The sequence below is a fragment of the Mastigoproctus giganteus genome, chromosome 9, assembly GCF_048544385.1.
Source record: "Mastigoproctus giganteus isolate SK-2022 chromosome 9, ASM4854438v1, whole genome shotgun sequence".
In the NCBI taxonomy this organism is placed as follows: Eukaryota; Metazoa; Arthropoda; class Arachnida; order Uropygi; family Thelyphonidae; genus Mastigoproctus; species Mastigoproctus giganteus.
The window spans coordinates 92368030-92393884 of record NC_143583.1 but is presented as its reverse complement, the minus strand read 5'-3'; the positions used below and the strand labels follow the sequence as shown (position 1 = coordinate 92393884).

Genomic DNA, 25855 nt, shown 5'->3' with positions numbered 1-25855 from the left:
GAGAAAAAAGCCTCAGTAAACTGAAATCGAACAAAAAAATATAAAACGTTACCAAGATAAATTTATACTTCATTATCCACTATTAACTTCAAACAGACTTAAAACACTTCTACCTTAAAAAAAGATAAATTTATTTTGCCAAAACTTACTTTACTAAACATTCAGACTCCAAAACATTAGTGTAGATTGGTAGAAAGTCAGAATGACCTTTCTCCAGATCAAAAGGGAAACACAGAGTATTGGAAACCATATTTTAAGTAAGGATAATCTGCTTGGGAGTTTTTAAACATGGTCCAATATTATGTTAAAGGTATTAAAATATTATTAAATTTAGATACCAAAAGATCAGTTAACTCTAAAGTAAATAATATAAAAAAATTCTATCACTGCTGAAATTGCGCCTCCATAGCCAGGTGGGCAGGAGCAGCAGTGCGTAGCACACGCTTCTTGATTAGACCAGGGTTCAAACCCGTGACCACCAAATACGGAGGATGCGGAAAGGTCAAGGAATAACTACCGCATATCCCCAGAGCAATATGGCCTTAGTTGCTAATGCTCCTAAAAACCAAAATAACAATAACAACAACAACTGCTGAAATACAGGTAACCATGTAAGATGATTAGACAGGAATTTCCATTTATGCCATTCCATCATGCTATTCAAAAACCATCATGTTTAACTAACCTGGTAAGCTATTTTGAGAGTTACTCATGAGCTAGATGTAGAAAGAAAACAATTTCAATATAGTTTATTTGGCATTTAGCAAGGCATTTGACTCAGTCCTTCATGAGAGGTTACTGTATAAACTGTAACATGTTGGGATTACTGGAAAGATTCTGAAATGGAATGCAGGATAGCACAAGGCAGAAGAGGGTTGTGATTAATGGATATACTTGAGATTCATGTAACATCAGAAGTGGAGACCCCCCACACAAGAATCAGTTCTTGGACTACTGTAGTTTCTGATTTTCATAAACTATGTCGACAAAGGTATAATGGGCATGATGCAGATGATGTAAAGATTGGGAGAGTTTTTAATTAGTATACCAGGCAGCACCATTGGTATTTGCAGATGATGTAAAGATTGGGAGAGTTTTTAATTAGTATACCAAGCAGCACCATTGGTATTTGCAGATGATGTAAAGATTGGGAGAGTTTTTAATTAGTATACCAAGCAGCACCCTTTCAGGATGACTTGAAGAAGATTCAAGAATGGCTTTAAAAGTGGCAGCTATGTTTAATGCAGAATCTTACACTTGGGGAACAGCAACCCCAAATAACTTATACACTTTGTGATGTACATACAGGCAAGAGGTGCTGCCAGCAGCAAAATTTACTGCTGGCAGCATTCTCTCCTGCATGCTGGGAGCACTGACAAGGAGTCTGCTACCAAATAAGAATTTAAGAATTAATCTCTTTGTATTTGCCTAAGATCAGTCTAATTTAATACTTTAGAATCGTATCTTTGCAATTGTAAATTGTAATATCAGTAATTGTAATATTCTAATATATTCAAATTTCTAACACTTTCTATTTTCTGTTCCCCCAACAGCATGGTCTCATGATGGGTATCAGTAAGATGCCTGAAACGTCACCTTAATGTATAGTAGTTTAAGTGAATGGCTTAATAGCTATATTATTAATTTCATGTGGTATATGAGTGGTATTAAATATAGTAATAGTCTTAATAGAAAACAACCACATACCATCCTTCCCCAACTATATTAGAAAATATTTTCATTTCCCTACATGTTTGTTATAACATTTCACTGTATACTGTTATTTTATTTCTACTTTACATGGCTAAAAGATAACTGAGTTTGAAAAATAAAAACTTTCATAATAATTAAAAAGTTTTTATAATTGAAGTTACTTACCATCATATGGCATACCATAAGGTTTATTTATAGCCAAGATGTCATCTAAAAGAAAATAATATTTAAAATTAAAATCTCTGAAAGAACAACAATAGCTGAAGAGCATATTTGGCTATACACAACAATATTTCATATTATTCAAATGTAGCATACTATAAACTTATTTAATAAACAGCCAAATAATTAATTAAGTTTTACTTATCATCGCAGAAACTTCAAATACAAAAGATAATTTCATTTTCATGTACAAGTTTCGTTTATTTTCATGTACAAGTTCAAGTACTGGTTCAATAGATATATAATGGAATGATTGAAGTGATGATGAACCACTGAAAAGAAGTTGAAAGACCATACTACTTTATGAACAATTGCCAATGGCCTGAATATCAGCAGGAATCTTAATTGTATTATTAAAAAAAAACAGATCTCTGTAAAAACACCCTTTTTTTTCTTTTAAAAACATTCATTTTCCTAAAAAAAAAAAAAAAAACTACTGGAAACAAAAAATTTAAAAATATTTACATTCTTAATAAAATAATACCAATTTCAGCTCAAATAACCATAAAATTCAAAAATTTTATGATTATTTGAGCCATTTCATAAAAAACACTATTCATATACATGAAATTTTATACAGGAAAAAAAATCTCTCTTTATAAAAAACCTATATTAAATTCTGTTTATATCAATCATTCCCTACTTATATACTACTTTCATACTACACTACTCAATTCATATAACAATTAACCAATGTGCATGCACACATACACTTAGCTGAAGAAACATACATTCTCTTATCACTTACAGAACTCCCTTATCAGTAAATAAACATCGAAGCTTTATTAAATGAAGGAGCGTGAACAGTGTTGAAGGAAAAGTAAATAAAGTAAATTTTTTAATCCCCATTGAAATAGAACATCTATTGATCTACTGTTAATATATTCATAATCATGATGCTCATTAACATCCAATGTATTATTGGGTATAGAATTTTAAACTTTAAATAATCAATATTTGTTCCTTCATAACAGTACAGATCTTTAATTCCTGCAGATAAAAAAAAAAAACTTGTATATAATCTTATATACTTATTTTTGTCAAAGTCTATTTAATACTCTTCATATGGATATCTTGTTCCTGACACTTCAACATAGTATGATTCTAAATTGTGAATCAGATGACATGATGTCATCTGATTTATAAGTAATAATGAGTCCAGAATAATCTCACTCCTAGTATTTTCTCTAGCATGATAGTACAAATAATAATCATCTAGTTTATTTTAAAAAAATTTTCTCCATGATGAATTTCCTTCCCATGTATTCCAGTCATATCAGGCAGAGTGAAGTCACCCATAATAAGACATTCATGCTTGCTTGCCCAATCCATCTGTAGAGACTATTTAATATCGGTGTAAATACATCATAGATAGCTTTTAAAGAGAAGAGTCTTCTCTTTAAGAGCTATCCCCCGTATAACACGGTACTTCTATAACATGGTTTCGCTCTAACACGATTGATAAATTGCGGCAATCCTTGCACAACATGGTACTTATATAACACAGTTTCGCTCTAACATGGTAAGAAATTTTCAGTAAATCTCACATAACAGTATTTTTGAGCTTTTGTGTAGGGGAAACCCTGTTGGATGTAATTTTTCAACATTTCCACTCTTTTTGAATCTCCGCTGATGACTCACTAGTTAAAAAAAAATATTGAGAAATCCCTGTATTTTATTTTGTTGGGAAATCGCCATGTTACATTCTGTGCTATTGAACTTGTGGAAAAAGCTAGATTTCAAAGTTTTATTAGTATTGGATAGCACACCAGGCCATCCAAAAGGTTTAAGTCATCCAAACATTGAAGTTCTGTTCCTACCACCACAGTTGTACTAGGTTATACAACTTCTTTCATTCAGCCATTAGATCAAGGCAGGCATTATATCCACCTTTAAATCTCATTACATCAGAAAATCTTTACAATGGATTTTGGAAATAATTTATTCCAAATCTATTGAAGTAATGGAGGCATGGAAACATTTCTCAACTGTGGACTGTATCAGAATCATAGCTTTATTGCTGAAAGAAGTAAAAGTGTCAACGTTAAATACGTGTGGAAAAATGTATGGCCAGAGCCAGTTCATTCAAGAAATATGGTCGAACCAACAGAAAAGAGAACCGGTGCAATAGTAGAGCATGCTACGCCAGTAGGAGGGGAAGGTTTTGATGATATGACTAACGAAGCCCTCGTGGGTAGTACAGTTGATAGAATTGCCCTCCTCCCCCATACCGGGTGTAAAAGACCTGAGTTTGAATCCAGTAAATGATGGGAGGAATTTTTATGGATCTTTTTCATAATGTGGCCAAGTTAGTCGGGCTCAGGTGAGGGTAGCATGGTTTTTCCTCCTGTAATATCGGGTTTTTCGTCCAGCAAAACAGAAAATTAATCTCAGGACACATGCAATTTATAGACAATATACACAGAGAAACATGGCCTTAGTCACCTATGCTCCTAAAAAAATTTTAAAAAGATATGATTACTGAAGACATTCAAGAATTACTGGTAGAAAAAGAGGCTGACGAAGCGGATTTGGTGGGAATGGCATTGGAGGTAAAACCAAATCAATTCAGAGGATGATAGCGCAGATAAAAATTCTAAACTCCCAAATTTTTACACTAAAAAGCATACGGGAAGGCATAAAGTTAGCCAAGCAATTAGAATCTTATTTAGAATCAAAAGGGAGCTTCAAAAAATGCTTAGTTCCATATGATGAAATTCACAAAAATTTATCAAGCAAAAGAGAAGAAGATACACAAAATCTAGAATGGTGTATTTTTGTTAGTTTTGTTAACGAAATAGTGTATTTTTGTTAGCTTTTGGAACATAACCCCCCCCCTTTTGTACCTTTTCTTAGTTCCATATCATGTGGTTTCGCACAACACGACATTTTATAGGAACCTAACTACCGTGTTATACGAGGGTTACCCTTAGTGTAAAAGGCATCATTTCATCTGTATCTCATATTGTGATCGTCCTTCACAATGAGTTACCATGTATTGCATGTATTGTGAAGGACGATCACAATATGAGATAGATGAAATTATGCCTTTTACACTACTTTCGTAAGTTTCTCTTTAAGAGCTATCTATGGTGTATTTACACCAATATTAAATAGACAATTTCAAGCTCTTATGATATTATGCTTAGTTGCATTTAGTTTTGATCACATACATCTTTTGCCATCTCTCATATTGTGGGATTAACTTCACAACTGGGTTGTCATCTGGCAATACCAGGGTACCTGCCCACCCACCGATGAAAGGCCAACACGTAAGTTTCTCTTTAAGAGCTATCTATGGTGTATTTACACCAATATTACATAGACAATTTCAAGCTCTTATGATATTATGCTTAGTTGCATTTAGTTTTGATCACATACATCTTTTGCCATCTCTCATATTGTGGGATTAACTTCACAACTGGGTTGTCATCTGGCAATACCAGGGTACCTGCCCACCCACCGATGAAAGGCCAACACAAGACATAAAATGGTGTCGTCTGGATTGTGGTACTCACTAAGAATAAGTAACAATAGACTCCTCTATTAGTGAAGCATTGCTTATTCGAGGTAGTGCAATACATGGTAACTCATTGGATGCTCGAAGGATGATTACATTATGAGGTACACATGAAATGATGCCTTTTACACTACTTTCGTAGATTTCTCTTTAAGAGCTATTTATGTGTATTTACACTGATATTAAATAGATAATTTCAGGCTCTTATGATATTATGCCTAGTTGCATATAGTTTTGATTATAGAGACTCTCTTCATACTCTTTACAATCTTTGTCTGTAGATTACTCCCACTCTCATTATACCTTTGTCTCTAACTAACTCACACAACACAGATTCAATGCTGGCAGGCATAACTTCAGACCCAAAAAAAAACTGCTTTCACAATTAGGTTGTTTTTGATAAGAAGCATGACTCTACCATCTCATCTATCTTCCCTATCTTTCCTAAATATCTTATACATACCATAGTGGAATTCTTCATTCCCATTTCCAAGTAGAATCACGTTTCTGTTAGCCCTATTATGTTAGCATTAGTTGATCTAACCAAGAGTTCAAATTAGCATTAGCATTAGTAGAAGCATTTGATGCAAGAAAGTAAGCTTATGCAGCATCAGCCAAAAAATAAAAAAATAAAAATAAATAAATAAAAAATAACCACTTCCACTTCACCCCTCTGTTCGTTCGAAATACCTGTCCAGCTGAGCCTTAAACTTATTTAGGCTATCAACTTCCACGACAAGGGATGGAAGTCTGTTCCACCAACCAACCACCCTCTGGCTAAAGACAAATTTCCTCACGTCTATCCTACATCCGTCTTTCCTCAATTTGAATTTATGCCCTCTCAGGTGATTATTCTGAGCAAGAGGAAGAATCCCATCAGCATTGAGCATGCTCAAACCATTCAAGGCTTTATACACCTCTATCAGATCACCTCGGTGGTGCCTAGTCTCCAGACACTGTAATTTGCAAAACTTAAGCCTTTCTTCGTAAGAGCACCCCTTTGTTCCATTCACTAATCTTGTTGCCCTTCTCTGTACTCGTTCCAGCATCTTTACATCCTTCTTGAAATGAGGCCTCCAGACCTGTATACAGTACTCTAGGTGTGGCCTGACCATTGCCTTATACAAGGGAATAATCACCTCCTTATCCCTGCTAGAAAAGTTCCTATATATCATTGACAATACACCATGAGCTACTCTTGTAGCCCGTCTGCACTGCTCAGAAAGCTTCATATCTGCCTGCACAACCACCTCCAGGTCCCTTTCATTCTCTACCACTGTCAGTGTAGTACCACAGAGTTGATACGTTGTTCTGGGGTTGCTGTTTCCCATATGTAGTACTTTACATTTTCATTTACAAATTCAGCCATTTTATTAACAACACTCCTGACATTACTGCAGACATAGTTGAGACTAAGTATTCTTCTATAGTTTACTACCCTGACACACCCCTCAAGGTTATTTAAGCTTGTTTCCCTAGCTTTATCTTCCCACTCATATGAAATGTTGCTTCCCTCAGAACATGTTGCCAAAGTTGGCTGTTGCAGCAACAAACAATTCTTGAGGTGTGTAAACATTACTTTAACCCATATCATCAGATAATGCAAATCTATATTATCCTCATTCCCCCCTAACTAGCAGTTTCCCTGAACCCTTAAGGTATCCTCAATGATACTAGCAAAAATCTATGCACCACCTTTGTTCAAATGAATACCATCTCTACAAAATAGGTAATAAAAAGGAATCAAGCAAATAGCTGATGTCTTATGAAGCTTAGTGTATCCAAAGCCTCTGCAGTGCTAAATTAACAAGATTGAAAAAAATCTACATATAACAAAATTTCAAGTCCTGTAATCTCTTGAGATTATTCTCACTTTCCTTTTTATGGAGATTATTAACGGTTGAATGCATCCCAATTTTACTGCTATCACTACTTTAGAGATAACATCGACTTTTTTTTTTTTTTTTTTTTTGTATTTATACATAAAGAAAACTTTACAAATAGCATTATTTTAGCCTCTATTTAAGAACACAATTCAAATGATCTAGGACTATAAGTTTGTAAAGCACAGCATTTTTTTTTTTTTTTCAATACTCACTCTCATTATAAACAATATTATGTTTCAACAGTGCAACCAAGCTTCCTTGAGTCATTTTTGTTATATCTGGAATTTCATTAATTGGTTCTTTCTCAGATGATGAATCCAGAGAATTAGAAAATTTCAAGATTTTATCACCTGAAATAATAATAATAAAAAAAATAAGTAAAATAACAAATAAAAAAATTTGATATTGATATGAAGATGTGGATATTGAATTTGTTCCATATTAAATTCTCATGCTTTGGGAACTAAAAAAAAAAAAATTTTAAAAAAGCAGTTTATAATATTTGAAATTTATAATTAAGGCTACATCTAGGCACGTGCTTACCATACCATGAGACACTCATAGGTATCACAAATACAGGGAAAACTAGATAATAATAAACCACTGTTTAATGCTGATAGTTTAATATTGGTGGATCGTTGAAACAAACTTCCATTTGGTGTTGTAGAAGTGGGTAGTTTGAATAAATTTAAGGGAGAACTAAAAATTTATTAGAGGGGTTGAACAAGTGATGTGTGGAATTTTTTTTTTTTTTTTTTTTTTTGCTGAAGCTGCATAAGTTTGTCTTGTATCATTTGTCACTACTAATTTTTGTACTGGGTAAGGTGCTAAAACTCCATCTGACATTCATTGAAATGAAACTATTGCAAATGTTTAACATCTCTTACACTAGTAATTAAACCTTACTGATCTAAATAATTTTGGTTAATTCTATAACACTTCTTACAAAATGAAGCAAACCAAAATACACTACTGGATAGTAAAATTTAGGGTTTCACTACACAGCAATTATGAAGATATGTTTTTAAAACAGAAGGAAAAACCTGATTAAATTTTTATAAATTCTTTGGCCTCTACCCAATAAGAGCAGGACCAGATTTTCAGGGATGAACATCTGGACAAAAATTCTGAATATGAAAATATCAGGACAAAATACTCTCTGAACAGAAAAATCTGGAAATTTCCAGAACCCATATATAAAAGCCACAGTGATGTAATTTTTACTGTTTTGGCTTTTATAGGATGGACATCCTAATATTAGCACTGCTAATATTATTTCATAAAACGGTACAGAAAAATATCTGAAATTTTATTTTTGGCTCAAGTAAAATTATCAATCAGTTAACTGTAGGAACACAAAAATTCCTAATCCAGGTATAATTAATGTGTATGTTCAGAGAAAATTTCATCTCCACATTGTCATGATGATAAGGAATTGAGAGATAAAAAAAAATATATATATATGTATTGGCACAGCTTCTGAGTACTGAAAAGGACTGGGTTCAAATTTCAACTTGACAGGAGGAACTTATAACAATTTTGTTTCACAAAGTGACTGAGTTAGTCAGTCTTGGACAAGGGCTGCATGGGTTTTCTCTGGAAACGAGTTTTTTCATCCAGCAAACTGACAGAAGGATGCACTATTACAGACATAACACAGTGATGCCTCATAGCCTCAGTTGCTTTCACAGTTAATGCACAATGTCTTTTCACTTCAACAATATTAGATATAAAATGTACAAGTGCTGCTATTTATTATGATAATGTTAATTGCTGCTATCTCATTAATACAAAGTTCAAGGGATCTAAATTTTCACTTATTGTAATAATGAGGTCTGTAGTAAGGAGGTCTCCAAAAAGTGTCAAAAGTTTATCTTTTTTTTTTTTTTTTGGCACACTATATAACTAAGAATAATAATAAATAATATCAAAAAAATAATAATAAATAAATAAATAAATAAATTTTATTTAATAAAATAAAATAATAAAAAAACAAGACTTGTCTAACAACACACTTTTTAAAGATTTCATTTTATTTGTAAGATAAACTAAGAGAAAAGCAATTAACAGAAATGAAAATATTGTACAGTATATATTTTGATATATACAATATTTTAGTATCACAATAAAAAGAATTAATCTTAATAACTTTAGATAAATTAATCTCATTTAAAGAAAGAATCCAATATATACACAGTTTTTGTCCTATATACATTTTTAACTACAGCACAGATATTATCAAATGTAATAGTTGTTTCTTTATTGTTACTGCAGGATAACATTCTCTATTATGCTCAATGCATTTTGGACATCTTTTTTAGATGGAAATGTATGTGTTTCTTCACTTTCACTGTCGCTGGTAACAAAAATCATCGTTTTGCTTGGCAGCTCTTCTGGTGTTGCATTTCTGTATTAGAAACTACATCATATACCTTCACAAACTCTTCAAATTTGCCAACAAAATCCATATGCTCCTTCAAATTCCCCAATTCCTCAACTGTTATCACATTCATCTGCTGGCCCATGTTTTTCAATGATATTTTCTCCAAAGCCACGCTTTCTGAAGCAGTTGATTAAGAGTTCCAAGTGATAGTGGAGCTGGGAGAACGATAGAGGCATCATATGAATTTGGCAGAATGTGGTAGAGGTTTTAAACCAGAGAAGATTGAAATTACACTTGATGCAATACTGTCCCAAGCAATAGCAAGGTTATGGATAGCTCCCAAGACATTCCAATTTAGCTGCAAATTGTGACCTTCCTTCTATGCTGAGGATATCAAGTATATTAGGCAGGATATCAAGTATATCAAGTATATTAGGCAGGCTGTATATGCTCTATTGTGGTTATAAATAATTCCTTGATCCAGATCCAGTGGTTGCATAAAACTGGTGGTAATGGGAAGTTAAAAACAACAGCCGTACATTTGTCAACTTAAGTGTCTTGACAGAATGTGCTGTACAACAATCTAGAATCACCAAAATGTTCCTTTTATCTGAAGCCATTCTTCTGTCCACTTCTGATAACAGAACAGAGTCTTTGTTTACTTAATTTTCCACCATACCAAGACTCTCCTTGAACAGTAAATGTTTTGTTTGGCAGCAAATTATAAAATAAACCCGTCTCGTCAAGATTAAAAAATATCCTTTGCCTGATATTTTTCAAGAATGGACCATACAGAACACAACCAGTCTGTAGGCTTTTATTTGTCAACTAATCCAGACCCATTGCAAACATTTCATGAAACCAAGTTATTCCTGTCTTTAAATCTTTGGAGCCAGCCACTGCTGCACTCTAGTTGCCTCCCGAACATGCTGATGTAGAAAACAATCATCCAATAAATCCACAAAAGCCTTGCTAGTGTGTGAGTGACCAGCCCCAAATTCCAGTCAATATCTGGGAAATTAAAATCCCCCATTATAAGACTCTCTGATTTCCTGGCCCACTCTATTTCTCTGTACAGTTTCTTATTATACTCATCAGAGTCATTAGGCCTATAGCACACTCCTACTCTCAATTTTGATCCCCCAATGCTTATGTCACACCAAACTGACTCGACACTGCACTGTCTAGCGATGTCGACTGGCTTCACTTCCTTGGATTTTATGTGTTTCTTAACTAATAGCATAACCCCTCCTCCCTTCCTATCCTGTCTATCCTTTCTGTAGACATTGTACTCCCCAAATTCCAGTTCTGCATTTCATTATATCTGTGTGACACCACGTCTCTGAAATCCCAACAATATCTGCCTTTGATGTTTTGAGCAATACATCAAATTCATCAAATTTATTTACTAAACTTCTAGCATTGGTGTACACGCAAGTATACATACACCTGCTCTTCCTCTTAGCCACCCTAACAAAACCCATGTGTTCACTTGTACCCCCATGATTCCCAGCAGGCTCTGAAATATCCTGCATCTTATTTTCCAGGCTGCTGCTCATTCCAATAGAAGCAGTGCAAGAATCACTTTCTCCTCTGCCAGTGGCTACTGTTAATCTATTAATCCTTGTATCCCCCCCAATCTAGCAGTTTTCGACCCACCTAACACTGCCTCGATAGCATCAGCAAACATTCTTGCACCCTTTCTATTTAAGTGTATCCCATCCCTGTAGAAGCAGTCTCTCCTGTTAACAAGTACAGACCAGGCTGAAAAAAATTCTACCCCTTGAGCCCTGCACAATCTTTCCAGGGCCGAATTGATCGACAGGGCTCTCATCATATACTCCCTCCTATAGTGTCTGGGCAGAATTGCAGACACTTTCACTGGATCGAGTAAAGCTAAATATATATAATATGATATATATATAATTATATATAATAATAAATTTTTATTTTTTTTCATTTATTCACTTGTTGATTGGTGGACCCCAGGGTTTCCCATATCAGCTGCTGTTTAACATCACTATGTAACTACACAAAATTATCTACAGAACAATCAATAATATTTTTAGTTCTATATACAATTTCTAACAGGTTAACACTCATAAAATAAAAAAAAAAGATCATCTTATGTAAACAACTTAACTAGCCAGATGGCCAGTAGAATGGTTAAAATATATTTAAATACATCTTCAGGTCAAACACAAGGTAGAGCAAGAAGTTAAATATAGAGTATATTACTCAAATCTCAATAACAATTTTAACTTTATTACAACAATCTCAATGTAATTAGACATAAGAACATCAAAGCTAATTAAACGTAACTGTCAAATACATTATCAAAGCATATACAGCACAATTAATTAGTTTATATATGCATATACCACACTCAAACTTTACACAAAAAGCATAAGGCTACAGTAATAATAACAGTGACATTACCAGCAGAATAAGTTACTAAACCAAAGAATGATTGACCTTAGAATTAAGTGACAGTGGAGGAACTACATCAACTGCCAACTAATACATGGGAATTTAAAATTTTATCTTCACAGTCGACTTGTAACTCCCAGAAGTGAAAGTACACATCTGGAGCTGCTTAACACAGCACATGGTTTAACAACATAATGCGTTGTTAAACCATGATATATATTGAGATTCAAAGGCACGGGGAAATTGTGCCTGTCTAACCTCAAAATATACCCATTTACTAAATAATACATTGAATTTCATGCATTAAATTAATATTTTTATAATGAATTGGAAATCATTTACTTTTTATATTTAATAATTAATATTTAAATTTTAGTCTGGCTAGGCACTGCCTACCCAGAGGACACTTCCCTGGTTCAAGATTATGTTAGAAGGGAGATGGAGTTCTTTTATTGAGGTATAATTATTATGGTTTGTCTTTATTTTTGCTTTTTATCTGTTCTAATACCATACTTTTGAAAAGATGCATGTGGATAAGGTCTATCTGCATGCCTCTGTTTTGGTTAATACTGTTGGTTATGCCAATAATGAAAGATTTCCTGTAGCTGTCAATGGTTACAACAGGAGTGTTCTTGAAGTCCCATTGATCCATGTACCAGGTGTGGAATACAAGATCTTATTTTGTTATTAATCTGTGGGCTATGACATATTTATGTTCTTTAATTCTTTTGAATAATCTTCTACCAGTTTGCACAATATACTATTTTTGGCAATCTCTGCATTATTAATTATATGCTGGGTGTTTAGTGGAATGAGTTTTTATTACATTTTTGGCTGTTTTTGATCTTTTTACTAAATTTCGGGACATGGAGAATGGTAATGTACTCTTTTTCTGTTTTCCATTCCATTTCTTGATATACATGCACACCATGCTGCTAAAAGAATATTTAAGGTGGTCAATTGTTGGAACAAACTTCCATTTAATGTTGTGGAAGTGGAGTTTGAATAATTTTGAGGAAGAACTAAAAAATTTCTTGAAGGGATGTACAGGTGATGTCAGCATTTTTCTTTTTTTTTGGCTAATGCTTGCATTTTTGAATCATTTGCCACTACTCTCTCTAAGTACATCTGGTAATGTGGTTCAGTGAAGTAAAACAATGTAAAACAGATACAGATATACATAATTATTTTATATCACACTGACAATTAAACATACATTTAGTGCATGTTTCTCACATGAGGTTATCTCCCCCCCCCACCTACAGTACAATAATGAATTAGGCTATAATACTTATACTTGCAAAATACTTACAAACTTATACTTGCCAGCAAAATTGGCTACAGTTTCACTATAGTCCAATTTGCTGGCAATGTCATTTTCAACAACAAAACAGCCAAGTTGTTAATCTGTACAAGGAATGTTGACTGCATGTAAGTTTTAATGAGTTTTAATTTGAAAAACATCTATTTCTAACTGATACAGTGATAGAAGTGGTGAAACCCATGTTTAGTCTCTAGAGCAAAGTTTCCGGCATTCCCCTCCCCTCTCCCCATACTTCTCCTTCAACCCATGCACGGTACTAAGTACTATAGGTTTTGATACCTTTCGTGTTTGGGGTTCTCATAAAAAAAAAAAAAAAAAAAGAAAGAGTTATATGAATTTGGATAATAATGTAAATATTTTGTATTTCAATTGCACAGTGACGATACATTTCCTTTATGAAATGTTTTATGCCGACCGGGCTATCCAGGTGGGTAAAGTGTCTGCCTGGTAACTCAAAGGTCACAGGTTTGAATCCTGCCTCGGGCTTGGATCAAAGTAAACTGCAAAAACTTTGGGAGGTGCATTATGGCCACAGAAGCCAACGCACTAACAAAAAAAAAAAAAATGTTTTACTGGATGTGCTGTAAGCTGTACTAGCAATGAAATTAATTACATTATATTTATTTTACTTCCAACTTTCTATTAATATTCTGTGTACACTTTAAAGTTGGATTTTCGCTTGGCAAGTTGCACATGAAAAATTTTTTTTGCCAATTGAAGGAAACTAGAACTCTGCTTGCTTTGTATGTGGGGGGGAAGATATACCCAAGTTACCGTCATTAGCAGCATGGCAGTGGAAATGAAAAATGTGAAATTGCACCCTTCTCACAAGTAAGACCCAAATAACTCAGTCAACATTTTAGCCTTCCAAATCACAACTATCACAACTAGCAAAATATCCACAACAAACCTCAAAGACTTATTATACAAATCCTGATTAAATACTTACTTTAATTCTTTTTAATTTTTTAATACTGACTAATAAGTGAACTTATTTATATAATTATTAAGTGTATTTTAAAATTTTCCATTTTGTCAGAAAAATATGGCAATTACATATTACCTTGTTTTGCTTCCTCTTGTGATACATTATATCTAAAATCAGTTCTCATTTTCTTAACAAAATCATATGCTGTGTTGACATTTTCAGAAAGAAACGAGTTGCTCTGCTGTTTATCATCAATGTTTTTCTGGGGTTTATCAACCTTCTTTATTCTGCAATCTTGAACATCATAATTGTCATGCATAGAGATGTCATTATTCTTATATTTTGGCTTGGATGGATCTATAAGATCCATGTGTGCATTTTGTTTCCAATCATATTTGAACTTTTTCACTTCTATATCATGTGGGCTTTTAATATTTCTCGAAGGTACTTCTACAATATCAGTGAAATTACTACTGCTTATTACAGAGGTATTGTAAGTCTGTGAACTAAACTGATTATGATTAATATCGTAAGCATTTTTCCTTTTGCTTCTGTTTATCTCCTGTTTCATTTCAAAATCAAGATCACTGGCATCAGAAAATTGGCTAGTTTCTTCTGAGAATTTAAATTCTTTGTGTTTTACAGAATGTACTAACGTAGATTCATTGGCATCGGAGCCAAAATACTGCTGATCAATAAAATTACCCCTTTCTTCTACAGACATATGTAAACTACTAAGTTTTTCTGACACATCCGGAACATAACCATCATTTCTAGCATCACACACTCCAATGCAATTATCCATTTTCAGATTACTTTCTGAATCTAATTCAAAATACTGTTGATCAATAAAACTATTATTTAATGTCCTTGAAGTATCATCTGGAATTGCTCCAGTTTCTTTTACTGTCTTCTGACAATCTTGAATTTTAAGATGATTTGTGCCTTTAAAATTACCTATTTCACAGTCCTGGTTAATAAAACTGTGCACCCCATCGCTGTGAATGTCACTTATTTCTGGCATTTTCATTCTCTGTGGTACATTGAGGCACTCAGGTGTATCATATTTCTCAGGCAAGACACTGGTTAAAAATTCTTTGTTATTGTAATCATCACTATCTGATTGATCATTAAAGGTCTTGGATATGAACCTATCTTTCTTATATTTTTCAGAGTGTGTAATAGCGTGCTTAGGCACATGTTCTTCGGGTGTTTTTTTCGATATAGTTCGGGTGGTTTTTTCAGAATAGTCATATGCATTTAACTTTGCTTTCATTTGTCGAATATGTGGATCGATTAGCAGTTTACTGTCTTCATACTGACCGTGATATTTAGGTGAGTTATCCACATCGTACCGAATTTTTCCATAAGAGGTATGCACAAATGTTTCATCGCTAAACCGTGCATCCCTTCTGCGCGTTAAAAATTCAAACTTATGAATGGGGGATCCTGTAGCCGTTTCATTGATATATTTAACTCCTTCATCACTATCTATTCCGAAAAAGTCTTCTGTACTTGTATCAGAAACACCATTAACGCGAGAGCATTTATCGTGACAAAGCTGAGAATCTTCCTTTTCTCCTAATACTGCATAATCTTTTTTGATTCCTCGAATTCGTCTCAACTGTAGACTATTAACAAAACATCCCATTCGATTAATTTGGAACGTTAATATTTTCCAATTCAAACATGCCGATATTGCACCAAGCGCCATATTCAAAATAACACTCCTCGCCCTCTATCGATAAACAAGATCATTTACCTGAAACAAATTAAAACTCTAATTACTTGGAAAGTGGTTTACGTGATGTTCATTATTACATTAATATTTAAATAAATTAAATGCAGCTAGGCACAATATTTTAAGAGTTTAGCATTCTATATCTATATAATAATGGTGTAGATACACCATAGACAACCCTTAAAGAAAAACTACGATAGTAGCGTGAAAGGCATCGTTTCATCTGAGTCTCATAGTGTGCTTATCCTTCACAATATTGTTGTGAAGGATAAGCACACTATTGAATCGATCGACTTTTCTCTCTCTCTCTCTCTCTCTCTCTCTAGGGTAACTCAAATTTTTTTTTTTCACTGGTGCCGCAAAAGCTCAGGATAAACCCAGGTTCAAGTACCGCCTTGGCGGAAGCGAAAGCGAAAGTTGCTCCAATGGACCCCAAAGGTCGGAGAGGCTGCTGGGGTGGATTGTGGCCCCATCTGGCGTCACTCTCGAGAACTATCACTGAACTTGAGCCGAAGCTAAACAGGTCCACCTCCATAGATGGATGATGTCACAGAGAAATATTAATATACTGCATCGAGTGTGGCGCAGGATAAAGTCACTCGCGTTCAGGCCTAAGGCAGAGGGTTCGGCTCGAAAAATCATAGATGGTCTCCGAGGAAGACAGTGGAACAAGTGGCGCAGTCCCCTGTATGGCTACTACAAGAGAATGGCAAGAGCATCCACCAACTGGAAGTGCTTACTGCGCAGCTGCACTAGTGACTACCCAGGAAGGGAGAAAACGGCAACGCATGAAGTAAAGCATCGAAATGAATACGTACATCATGCAATACAGTTGGAGAACGAAGCTGGAGACCGATATCACAACTTACAGTGCAAGACTACATACCAAGTGGTTGGAACGATTCCCGGAAGTTCATTTCACCGAACAGAAAATAGCGGCCCAAAGAAGGACCATCGTCACAAAGAACCTAATAGCTCCTTCAATTTTGGAAAAAATCAAGCAGGACGTCAGCGATCAACTACAAAGGATAAAGAATACGAAACCACAGGAGGAAGAACATACCACCACAGAACCAGAGGAGGAAGAGCAAGAAGAAATACAATCCACAGCAGCTGAAGTGGAGAGCGACGAGGTTATGATATCCAGAATAGAGGATGAGTGGAAGAAGGCACTAACAGAATTCGAAGGAATGAACTCCACAAAGACTCAGATGATAATACTGAAGCAGAGGCCGAATAGAACCTTGTGGATAGTCACATTTTGCATTAAACTTTGCTTTCATTTGTCGAATATGTGATTTGATTAGCAGTTTACTGTCTTCATACTGACCATGACCATTCCAATCGTCACATAATACCGCATTACCTCGACAGCAATGGTGCAACACAGGAGGCCATCCACACAGCCGTGTATTGTGCTCCTGTAGCAGCTACGAGGATTAATGGAAGAGAAACAAGAGACCAGCAGCAGAAGAACCGAAAACAGAAGAAGCCGCCAGTTTGGGAAAGAGGACTTCAGCAGAAGATAGAAGAATTAAGAGTCAAGATAGGTTAATTGACCCAGTACCAACGGGGCAATAGGAGTAAGAAATTAATTGGAAAAGTGAAGAGAATCCTCAAGAGAGACAGCGTCCACAGCAAACATACGACGAAAAATCAGAGAATATGAGAATACTTGGACACATTGAAGCAGAACCTCCTTGCCTTCGGCAAGACTACAGAGACAGCTCCCAGAGGAAAATAAACAACCGAATCTTCGACGAGGACCAAAGAGGCTTCTACAGGAGTCTCGGAGAAGACTGGAATGAAGGGAACGGACCAGCAGAAGACGATAAAGGAGTTCTTGAGAAAAATATGGAGCAGGGAAGTAAGACATAACAACTGAGCCCCCCTCCGGATAGAACTAGAACGCAAGAAAACCAAGGATGTACAAGAAATGAGAGGGTGAGAGATTCGGGAAGAAGAAGTAAAACAGACGATCAAGAACTCTCATAACTGGCGAACTCCAGGAATAGATAAAGTCCACAACTTTAAAAGTACAAGAAGCTACGTGCATTGTGTACACACAAGCAACTGGCAGAGCAGATCAACCGAATGATAAGGCACCCCCAGAACAATCCCGAAGTTTCTAATTCATACAAGAAACCCGGCGAAATATAGGCCAATCACGTGCCTCCCAACAATGTACAAGATCCTGACCAGCTGCATAACAAGAAGATATCTGACCACTTCCAGAGCCAGAACATAATTGTCGAACAGCAGAAAGGATGCAAGCGGCTGAGCAAAGGCTACAAGGAGCAATTAACCGTAGCTGCCGCAGTTATGGAGCAAGCCTACAAGACGCGCCACAACATATACACAGACTACATCGATTACCGCAATGCCTTCGATTCTATATCTTATAACTGGCTAATAGTGGTACTGAATATCTACAAAGTCAATCAGATAGTGACGAACTTCATAGGAGAAACGATGGCGAAATGGAGTACCACCATTAAGGTCGAAAACATCAAAACCAGGCAATTCCCCATCAGGAGAGGAATCTTCACCCTGAGCCCATTGTGGTTCTGTCTAGCACTTAACCCGCTATCCACAATGCTCAACAGTACCAAATACGGATATAACCTCAAAGAAGGAAGAAAGAACCTGTACATCCTCACCCACCTGATGAGGTGGGTGAGGGTATACAGATGACATCAAGCTCTACAAGGGAACCGAGAAGCTCCTCCAGCAACTATTCCAGATCACTGAAGAATTTAGCAATGATATTAGGATTGAATTTGGTCTAGACAAATGCAATTCCCCATCAGGAGAGATGCGAGACCTACGGATTGCACCATGGAAAATTAGCCAAACAAAACTACCAGCTGCAGAGACCTACGGATTGCACCAGGGAAAATTAGCCAAACAAAACTACCAGCTGCAGAGTGGTAAAGAGATCGAAGCCATGGCAGAGGGAGAGACCTACAAATACTTTGGGATGATGCAGGCTCAGCAGTTACAGCACAAGGAAATTAAGGCCTGCCTTGCCGAAAAATACCATCAGAGAATCAGAAACCTGCTGAAAGCAAAGCTGAACGAAAGGAACACAGTTAAAGCCATAAACGCCTATGCAGTCCCAGTGCTAATATACTTCGCCGGGGTCATAGATTGGACTAACACCGAGCTGGAGGATATCATGAGGAATACAAGGGCAATGATGACCAACAATCGCCAACACCACCACCCAAAATCTGCGGTGGAGGGACTGACAATTGCCCGGAAAGGAGGAAGGGGACTGATAGACCTCATTGAGCAACGGAAGACAGCGATAGTTAACCTGAAGGATTATTTTCAGAAACACAGAAGCAGCACTCCAGCAGGCCATAAGGAAGACAGACAAGCAGTATACCCCACTGAACCTAAGCGAGGAGTCCCCTCCCAACCAGCAGGAGGCACAAACTAAACTAGAAAGATCGGCAGAGAAGGCACTCAATGGCAGACACTACAATGCTCTCCATCAAGATCACATAGATAAAATTTCTTCTAATGCATGGCTCACGAGCGGGACGCTCTTCCCAGATATTGAAGGATTGATACTCGCCATCCAAGACCAGGAAATCAACCAGAAACTATAAAGTATATGAACCTAAAACAGGAAATCAAAGAGATGTGGTATATGCAACAAGTAACGACCATCCCGGTCATCGTGCCAACCACCGGTATGGTGCCAAATATCCTGCAAAACAGCCTAGCAGCAATAGGTCTCCCAGAGACATCCTTCGAGGTACTCCAGAAATTTGTGATACTGAACACCTGTAAGACAGCCAGAGAGTTCCTCGACCAACAGTAATGCCAGTCATAACAACAGCCACCTTGTGTACTTGGCAGCAATAGCCGACACGAGGTGGAACCTCCAATCTGGGAGAAATAATATAGGAGCGCTAATAATAAAAATGGTTCTTCCCACAATGCCAGTTCTGCTTACAAAAAGTGGCACACTGGGCACTCGCATCCTTTCGTCCAGGCTTTGAGTAAAGCAAGCCGGACTTCTCACCCATTTAAAGTTTGAGAATAGGTTGGGGTGGTTTCGGCACAAAGACCTCTAATCTTTTGCTTTATCGGATGAGACTGATTCCCTCGAGCGCCAGATATCTTGAGGGAAACTCGGAGGGAACCAGAGACTAGATGGTTCGATTAGTCTTTCGCGCCTCATAGTACTCCCAGAAACAGACAGCAGCACCCCACCAGACCATAAGGAAGATAGACAAGAGGTATACCCCCAATCAACATAAGCAAGGAATTCCCTTCCATCCAGAAGGCACAAACGAAGATAGAAAGATGGGCAAACAAGACCCTCATTGGCAGACACTACAGTGACCTCCATCAAGATCACATAGATAACATTTCTTCCAATGCATGGCTCACGAGCACTTCCCTGAGACTAAAGGATTTATGCCCACTGTCCAAGACAAGGAAATCAACACCAGAATGTATAGAAAATATATCTCCAAGGAGTATGCAGTGTCCATTTGACACATGTTAACGATGCCACCTTGTCTCAGAAACGATCCAATACATCACCGCGAGATGTAAGCTGAGCGCCCAGACTGAGTACACTCATAGACACGACCAAGTAGCAGGATAATACATCAGAAGCTAGCAAGGAAACACTAGTTGATCAATGAAAGTGTACTGTACTACAAGTACGAACCCCAGGCAGCACTAGGACCCCAACGCACAAGCTCTAATAGGTTTGGGTCATAACAACAGACAATCCCGCACAACAGACCGGACAGAACCCTTGCGTACAGGAAGGAAAAGGCTACCTATCCGATACCCGACACTGGCAACCTCCAGAAACACGAGGAAAAAATCAGGAAGTACACGAACCTAAGACAAAAGATCAAAGAAATATATATATATATATATATAATCTTTATTGTATACAAATGTGGTATACAGGGTGATTCACTACCAGTGCGACAAACTTGCAGGAGGTGTAGGGGGCACAAAGACGAATCGGAATCACATAGCATTGCAGGGTCCGAAATGCCTTCGTCATTCGGTAGAGGACGTTGAACGGGAGGTCGCGTGAACAGCGATCCCGCTGGAAGTCAGCATTTGCGAACCGTTTCTGTTGAAGAAACCAAGTAGCAAAAGTCCTCCGGAGTGGATAATCCGCAGGCTCCAATGATTGGACGCGTTGTAAATGGTATGAACTCATTTGGTTTGTTGACAGTATCCTCCATACAGTGGATTGGGAAATACCCAATCGTTGGCCTATCGCTCGAGTACTCGTACTCGGATTGCCTTCTGCAAGACGTAGGACATTCTCCTCATTGTCTGGCGTCCTCGTCGTTCGCTCTCGATTCATGGTACCTTTCGTGAAACAACCAGTCTCACGTAACCTTCTGTGGACACGTGCGAAAATCGTATGATGAGGAGCACGTCTGTGCGGGAAACGTTCCTGGTACAAGCGCAGGGCAGCGTGCCCGTTACAGTCCGCAGCTCCATACGCGAGGTGCATGTCGGCCAGTTCAACGTTTGAATACTCGTCCATCCTACTGCCTCGGGAACCGGTTCGCAAATGCTGACTTCCAGCGGGATCGCTGTTCACGCAACCTCCCGTTCAACGTCCTCTACCGCATGACGAAGGCATTTCAGACCCTGCAATGCTATGTGATTCCGATTCGTCTTTGTGCCCCCTTCACCTCCTGCAAGTTTGTCGCACTGGTAGTGAATCACCCTGTATACAATAGACCCTTCACAGCAGTAATGCCAGGCGTTTTACATTGGCTGGTGGTCTTGGGGAGACGGGGCCCACATCGAAGTTCGGGCTCATCCCCTAGAGCCAACAATGAAATAGAATCGGTGTCAGATTATTTACAGGATATTGTGCTTTTGATAGTATTTACAATGAATTAATAAAGATATTCATATTTACATTTATATTAATATTTATATTCATAAAGATATTCTTGACTTTATTTACAACACATTCATAAAGACATCGTGCTTTGAACATTATTTACAGTATCTTGAGCATTATTATGCTGCTCTTATTAATGTGCACTTTGCCTGGCCAAGGTCAGGCTCTTTAGGATCTGTCCTCGGTACCTCTCATCCTTCGCAAACCTACAGAGGTCGCCGTCAATTGAAAGGATTGTGGGGAGCATTCCCTGGGGAGAAAGCGGTTACTGAGCACTAGTCTGTTATAGTGAGCTGTGAGCGTGGGAGCTGACCTCAGTCCTGGTAGAGGGATCCTCCAGCCACACAGTTCCCAGATGCTTGGCTCTGAGACCATACCGGTTGTCATCTTGACAGTGAGAACAAGGCGTTTTTCAAGTACAAAATCTGGAAGTCGGGCAAAATTAAGTGACATGGCCATCGCAGTTGTCCTTTGCTGGGAAGGACGACGATGTTTTTGCGTGATCCAACGAAGGAACCAGTTTTCGGCAGAGTACACGCGCTTGATGTTGGTAGGGGACGCAGACCTCCAAATTTCCGAGGCATATAATACGACGGAGTATACTGAAGTGTATATGTACCGACGAGTCACATCCAGATCCCTAACGTGGAGCAGTTGTTGTTTTGTGGTCGAGCGCATTTGACAGAATTTTGCTATGAGCTTGTCAATGTGGGGGTTGAAGCTCAGGTTATAGTCGAAAACGACTCCCAAGTCTCTATTCATCTTGACCACTGGGAAGGGGATGCCGTCTAGAGAAGCTTGGATTTCAGTGGTTTGGCGCTTCAGAGAAAAGACAATTTGGGCTGATTTGGCAGGGTTAATGAGGAGACCCAATTGATGGAGATATGATCCTAAGTCGTGTAACTTTTCACTAATCTGTTTATTGATGTTTGAGAGATGTTCGCCAGATTAATCTGACTATATATCTTAATATCATCGACATAGCAGAATATGTCTTCTCTCTGTTGCACAAACGGAAGAATAACTGCAGTGAATAATGCTCCGGAGAGGACTCCGCCTTGGAGAACTCCCGCAGTGATGTTTCTCCAAATTGTGTGTTGATCCGCTTTAAGAAGAACGGTTCTGTCAGAGAGCAGGGCTGTGGTGAACCACATGTCACCTTTTATATAAAAGTAGTTTTCTAGGAGGTGAACAAGTGAGGGGATACTGATGGAGTCGAAGGCAGCTTCCAGGTCGATGTAGATTACAGCAAGCTCTGCTTTAGCTTCTAGTGCACTGAGAATGGTGTTGGTTATGGATGTTAAATTGTGACTGTGGATGTTCCTGGAATGGCATAGTGAACCTGTGGGGGGTTTGTGAGGCTAAACTCTTCGATACAGCAGTACACATGCATCTCTTCGAATTCTGCAGGCTGTTTGTTTGTTATTTGGTTTTTAGGAGCATTAGCAACTAGGCCATATTGCTCCGGAGATATGCGGTGGTCATTCCCTGACCTTTCCGCAACCTCCGTATTTGGTGGGCACGGGCGCGAACCCCGGTCCAATCAAGAAGCGTGTGCTACGCACTGCTGCTCCTGCCCACCTGGCTACGGAGGCGCCTATTCTTCAGGCCTTTCATTGATCAGAATCAACATGGTTTCTGCAGTGGCAAGTCAGTAGTCACAAATTTGCTTCCTTTCTGGAAATACACCTCTGAAGCTCTTGATAACCACCTTCAAGTTGATGCAGGCTACAGGGATATATCTAAGGCATTTGATAAAATCCCGCACAAACAACTTCTGGAAAAACTTAAGCTATATGGTATCCGTGACCCTTTGCTCTCATGGCTACGCAGCTATATTACTCACCGTTCCTTGAGCGTTATCATCAATCAAGTGAACTCAGACTGTTTTATACCGCTAAGTGGAGTACCACAAGACTACCTCCTTAGGTCCTCTTCTCTTCATTGTTTTCCTAAATGATCTTCCTTCTTTCATCTACACCTCCAATGTTCAAGTTGCTCTCTATGCAGATGATCTTAAGATCTACTCAGCAGTGAAGGAGATTACCGATTCTCAACAGCTTCACTGTGCTCTCAATAAATTCTCTCTGTGGCTCTCTCTGAATGGCTTGTCTGCTAACCCCTCGAAGTGTAAAGTAATCTGTTTCTCATCCGGCAAATCTCCACAACTAATAAATACGGAGTGCAGTATTAACTCTGTGATCATCGAAGGGTGTGACCAAGTTAACGACTTGGGGACACTCTTCTCCAGCAATGCTAAATTCGATGCTCATGTCCTTAAAATCACTAGCAAAGCATTCAAAACACTGGGATTGATCAAACGGAACACATACAAGTTCAAAAACTACAGATATGCGGTTATCTTTTATAAAACTATTGTTCTGCCAATCCTTCAATTCAGTTCACCCATCTGGAATCCTCACACAAAGACTTTAACTAACAAAATTGAAGCAGTCCAAAAAAAAATTTGTCGGTTACCTTACGCACCGTACTCCTCTATTCTATCACTCAGTGTATTATGAATCGCTGTGTGATTACTTTCATCTGAGGCCTCTGTGCACTAGAAGAGTTACTGCTGACATCACCCTTCTAGCCAAAGTAATCACTGGAACTTATTAAGCATCTGATATCCTTAGCAAGATGAACTTCAATGCTCCTTGTAGACAAGTCAGGAACCTTACACCGTTTCGCTTTGACTCTGCGACCACGGACTTTATGAAGTTCAGTCCACTGAACAGAATCAGCAAATTACTCTTTCGTTGACTTCTTTGACAACTTCCAATCACTGTTGAACTCCATCCGCAAGTTTGCCTCTTCTCTAAAACTGCAAAGTGACTAGCTCTGATCTAATTCTGATCTTTCTGATCTCTGATCAGAAAGATCAGAATTAGATCAGATCTCTGATCAGAAAGACCGTCTCCTCACCCCACAAAGGATGGGGGGAGAAAGTGGGCTGGGAAAGGGAGCCCCGCCAGTTCGCCATAGCGGCAATTTGCAGTGCCCGCCTGCAAGTGCAGTCCGATGATGATTCGTTGGTGGAACTTAGTCTTTTGCTAGGTGTGTCGGTTCATCCTGGGAGCGACGACATCCTGGCTGGTGCCATTCCCATTGGTTCCTAGGTCGATGCTGTTTCAGTGATAGTATTGGTGCTCCATTTATTCTGCTGCATATTACGCCGTTAGTACTTAATAGTTTGCGGTCCTTTCCTCTGTGTTGATGTTTTATCAGTTTGCCTTTATTTATTATTTGTGGTCATCTATTTTGTGGATGGCTATTTCTGTTTGTCGTCTATTGAAGACGTCAAGTGCAAATCGGCTGAGGGCTTTGTATTCATCTTCTGAATCGAGTAGATGGAACTCTTGATTTTTCGGCAAGTATTGAATCTCAGATATAAGTCTACTTCTGTGTTCCTCATAGCATTCACAGTCGTGCATAATATGCTGCCAGCTTTCAGGTTCTCTACAGGTGCATGTGGACTCTTCCATTATTCCGAGTGGGTTCAGTTTTGCTTTAAATGGGCCGTGGCCCGTCAGGAGGAAGGTTGTATTTAGCCCAGGATAGAACCACGAGGGGCTTTTGGGTACATTTTTGAGACAATCGGTATGAAGCTTCTTGTAACTTGACCCTTTGGCAACATCTCCCATCTGTGCTGCCAAATCTTCAACATGTGAGCCATTATTCGTTGTTTCTCTGTAGTCCGGCTGTTGGCTGGGTCCAAAGTAAAGTCATAGATGGAGGCAAGCATATCCTTGGACAGTAAATACATGAATCGACATCTAGTCACCTCGAATTCTAGC

General features: G+C 37.9%; 1 protein-coding gene across 1 annotated transcript in view; it reads right to left on the bottom strand.

The window, feature by feature from the left end:
* The window catches only part of LOC150080544 (uncharacterized), a 62194-nt gene extending 46074 nt beyond the window's left edge, over positions 1 to 16120 (bottom strand). Inside the window, exons 1-3 of the mRNA XM_090380727.1 lie at positions 14542 to 16120; positions 7554 to 7691; positions 1879 to 1923 (exon numbers count right to left, since the gene is read on the bottom strand). Of these exons, the coding sequence (XP_090236853.1) occupies positions 1879 to 1923; positions 7554 to 7691; positions 14542 to 16120 (1762 nt within the window). The remainder of the gene's footprint in view (positions 1 to 1878; positions 1924 to 7553; positions 7692 to 14541) is intronic.
* Between the last annotated feature and the right edge of the window lie 9735 nt (positions 16121 to 25855).